The 2174-nt window shown below is 49.4% G+C and overlaps 1 protein-coding gene across 1 annotated transcript; it reads right to left on the bottom strand.

Moving 5' to 3' along the window:
• Positions 1-806: 806 nt before the first annotated feature.
• Positions 807-1406, bottom strand: LOC138901419 (uncharacterized). Its single transcript, XM_070189180.1, has one exon. The coding sequence runs from the start codon at positions 1404-1406 to the stop codon at positions 807-809; it is 600 nt and encodes a 199-aa protein (XP_070045281.1).
• Positions 1407-2174: the final 768 nt, after the last annotated feature.

Below are 2174 nucleotides of genomic sequence, written 5' to 3'. Positions count from 1 at the left end.
AAATAAACCTACCTTTTGGCATCACATTATCCCCCTTCCACTCAACAACTAGCTCAATAGGAAATTTAAACCTCACAGTTCTAGTTCGGTAATCGAGCTTGGCAAAACATGAATAAAGCCAATCCATTCCCATAATTACATCAAAATCGACCATCCCCAATTCAATGAGATCGGCCTCGGTGTCCCGATCACGTACCGTGATAACACAACCCCTATAAACCCGTGCGGCCATACTAGACTCGCCAACCAGAGTAGATACAGAGAACGACTCATGAAGTTATTCCGGTTCTATCCCAAATTCCATAGCAACATAAGGGGAAACATAGGACAAGGTGGAACCGGGATCAATAAGAGCATATACATCATGAGATTGGACAGTCAATATACCTGTGACAACATCTGGAGAAGCCTCTGCACACTGGAAACCACTCATAGCATAGAAACGGTTGGGTCCTCCTGAACTCTACGCACCACCCCTAGCTACACCACGCCCTGGTGGCACCAGAGCGCCTCGAGCTGGATGGGGTGGTAAAGGCATGGCAATTGCAAAACTGGACGGTTATGTTCTGCCCCTGCCCGCAACCTGGCGGGATGAACGGCACTCCCTTTGAATATGACCTATCAATCCGCATCTGTAACATATAGGTATGTCCATGTAGCAGATCCACGAGTGCATCTTCCCACACCTGGGGCATGGGGCCTCCGTTGCTGCTGGAATCTCCCTCCTGATTGGCCCTTGCTGGTGGGATCCCCTGCTGCTGACTGGGCCCTACTGGTGGTACACTGGCTGAAGACTGAAGAAAAGACTAGGATGGCCCTGATGACCCTCCCCTGAAAGCTGATCTTCCCCCACCAAATGACTTCCCAAAGTTGCTTGTGGAACGGGCCTTTCTAGTACCTTCTCGCTCCCTTGTGTTCTTCAACTTACGGTCCTCTGTAGCTTGAGCAAATGCTACCATTTTCCCATAGTTCATATCTGAATTCAAGGCAGCTCTAGCGGCCTCATTGATAGCCAAGGGGCTAAGGACCTGCACAAACCGGCGCACTCTAGCCTCCATAGTGGGCAACATGAGAATGGCATATTTAGATAGACGCACAAACTCCATGTGATACTCCCACACACTTTTACTTCCTTGCTTAAGGTTCTTAAACTCTACGGCACAAGCTGCCCTAGTCTCGGCCTGCAAAAAATGGTCCATGAAAGCATCAGCAGACTCGCTCCACCTCACTGGAGGGCTCCCCTCCTCCTGAGAGTCCTCCCACAGCTCAAACCAAGAATAGGCTACCCCTTTCAAGCGGTAGGCGGCCAACTCCACTCCCTCCGTCTCAATAGCGCTCATAACCGAGAGAGTCTTATGCATCTCGTTAATGAAGTCTTGTGGGTCCTCCTCGGGATTAGCACCCATGAACACCGAAGGATCCAACTAAAAAAACCTATTCACCATGGAACCACTAGAATCCCCTTGTTGGCTAGAAGAAGTGGGTGCAACATTTGATCATTGGGCTTAAGAAGCCACTATCTATGTCAGCATCTGAATAGCTCCCCTAAGATACCCATCAGAAATACCAGAACCGGAAGCTGGGGCTGGGGGTGGAACCAGAATATCAGGTGGAGGGACCGTCGCACCCTCTGTAGGTGCAGGGACTAGTGTGGCCTGGCCAGGTGTAGTCGAAACAGGCAGTGAAGCAGTCGGGGGATTATCCTCACCCCTCGGGTTTTCACCCGCATCATCAAATAAAGGGTCAACTGCCACTCCTAAGGCAGCATTGGCCCCTTAGCTAGTTCTTGCTCTCTTCTTGTGTTCCATATACAAAATGTTAAATGAATGCACGAGTTAGAGGAGGAACAGTTGCACAATTTGTTTCATCGCACGATCCAGGATATTTAAGAAGGGTATTATTCCTAAATGTCCAAGTAGCCTCCAACTTATAGATGTGGACGACAACACACCGATAAGAAGGACTCTACCAGACACGGCTCCGAGACATCCTAGGAAACTTTAAAACCTTAGGCTCTGATACCAAGTTTGTTATGCCCTAACCTCGGGGAGCGCGACCGGCGCTTAACCGAGTGGACCTGGTCGAGCAAGCTTGCTAGACACTATCTACCCGACTCATCTATGATCCAGAGAAGGCATGCTCTCATTAGTTAGGCAGGAGAAAGTTCATACATG

The sequence above is a fragment of the Nicotiana tomentosiformis genome, chromosome 11 (genome assembly GCF_000390325.3).
Source record: "Nicotiana tomentosiformis chromosome 11, ASM39032v3, whole genome shotgun sequence".
NCBI lineage: Eukaryota > Viridiplantae > Streptophyta > Magnoliopsida > Solanales > Solanaceae > Nicotiana > Nicotiana tomentosiformis.
The sequence above is the reverse complement of the archived record's forward strand: the minus strand, read 5'-3'. Positions and strand labels throughout refer to the sequence as shown.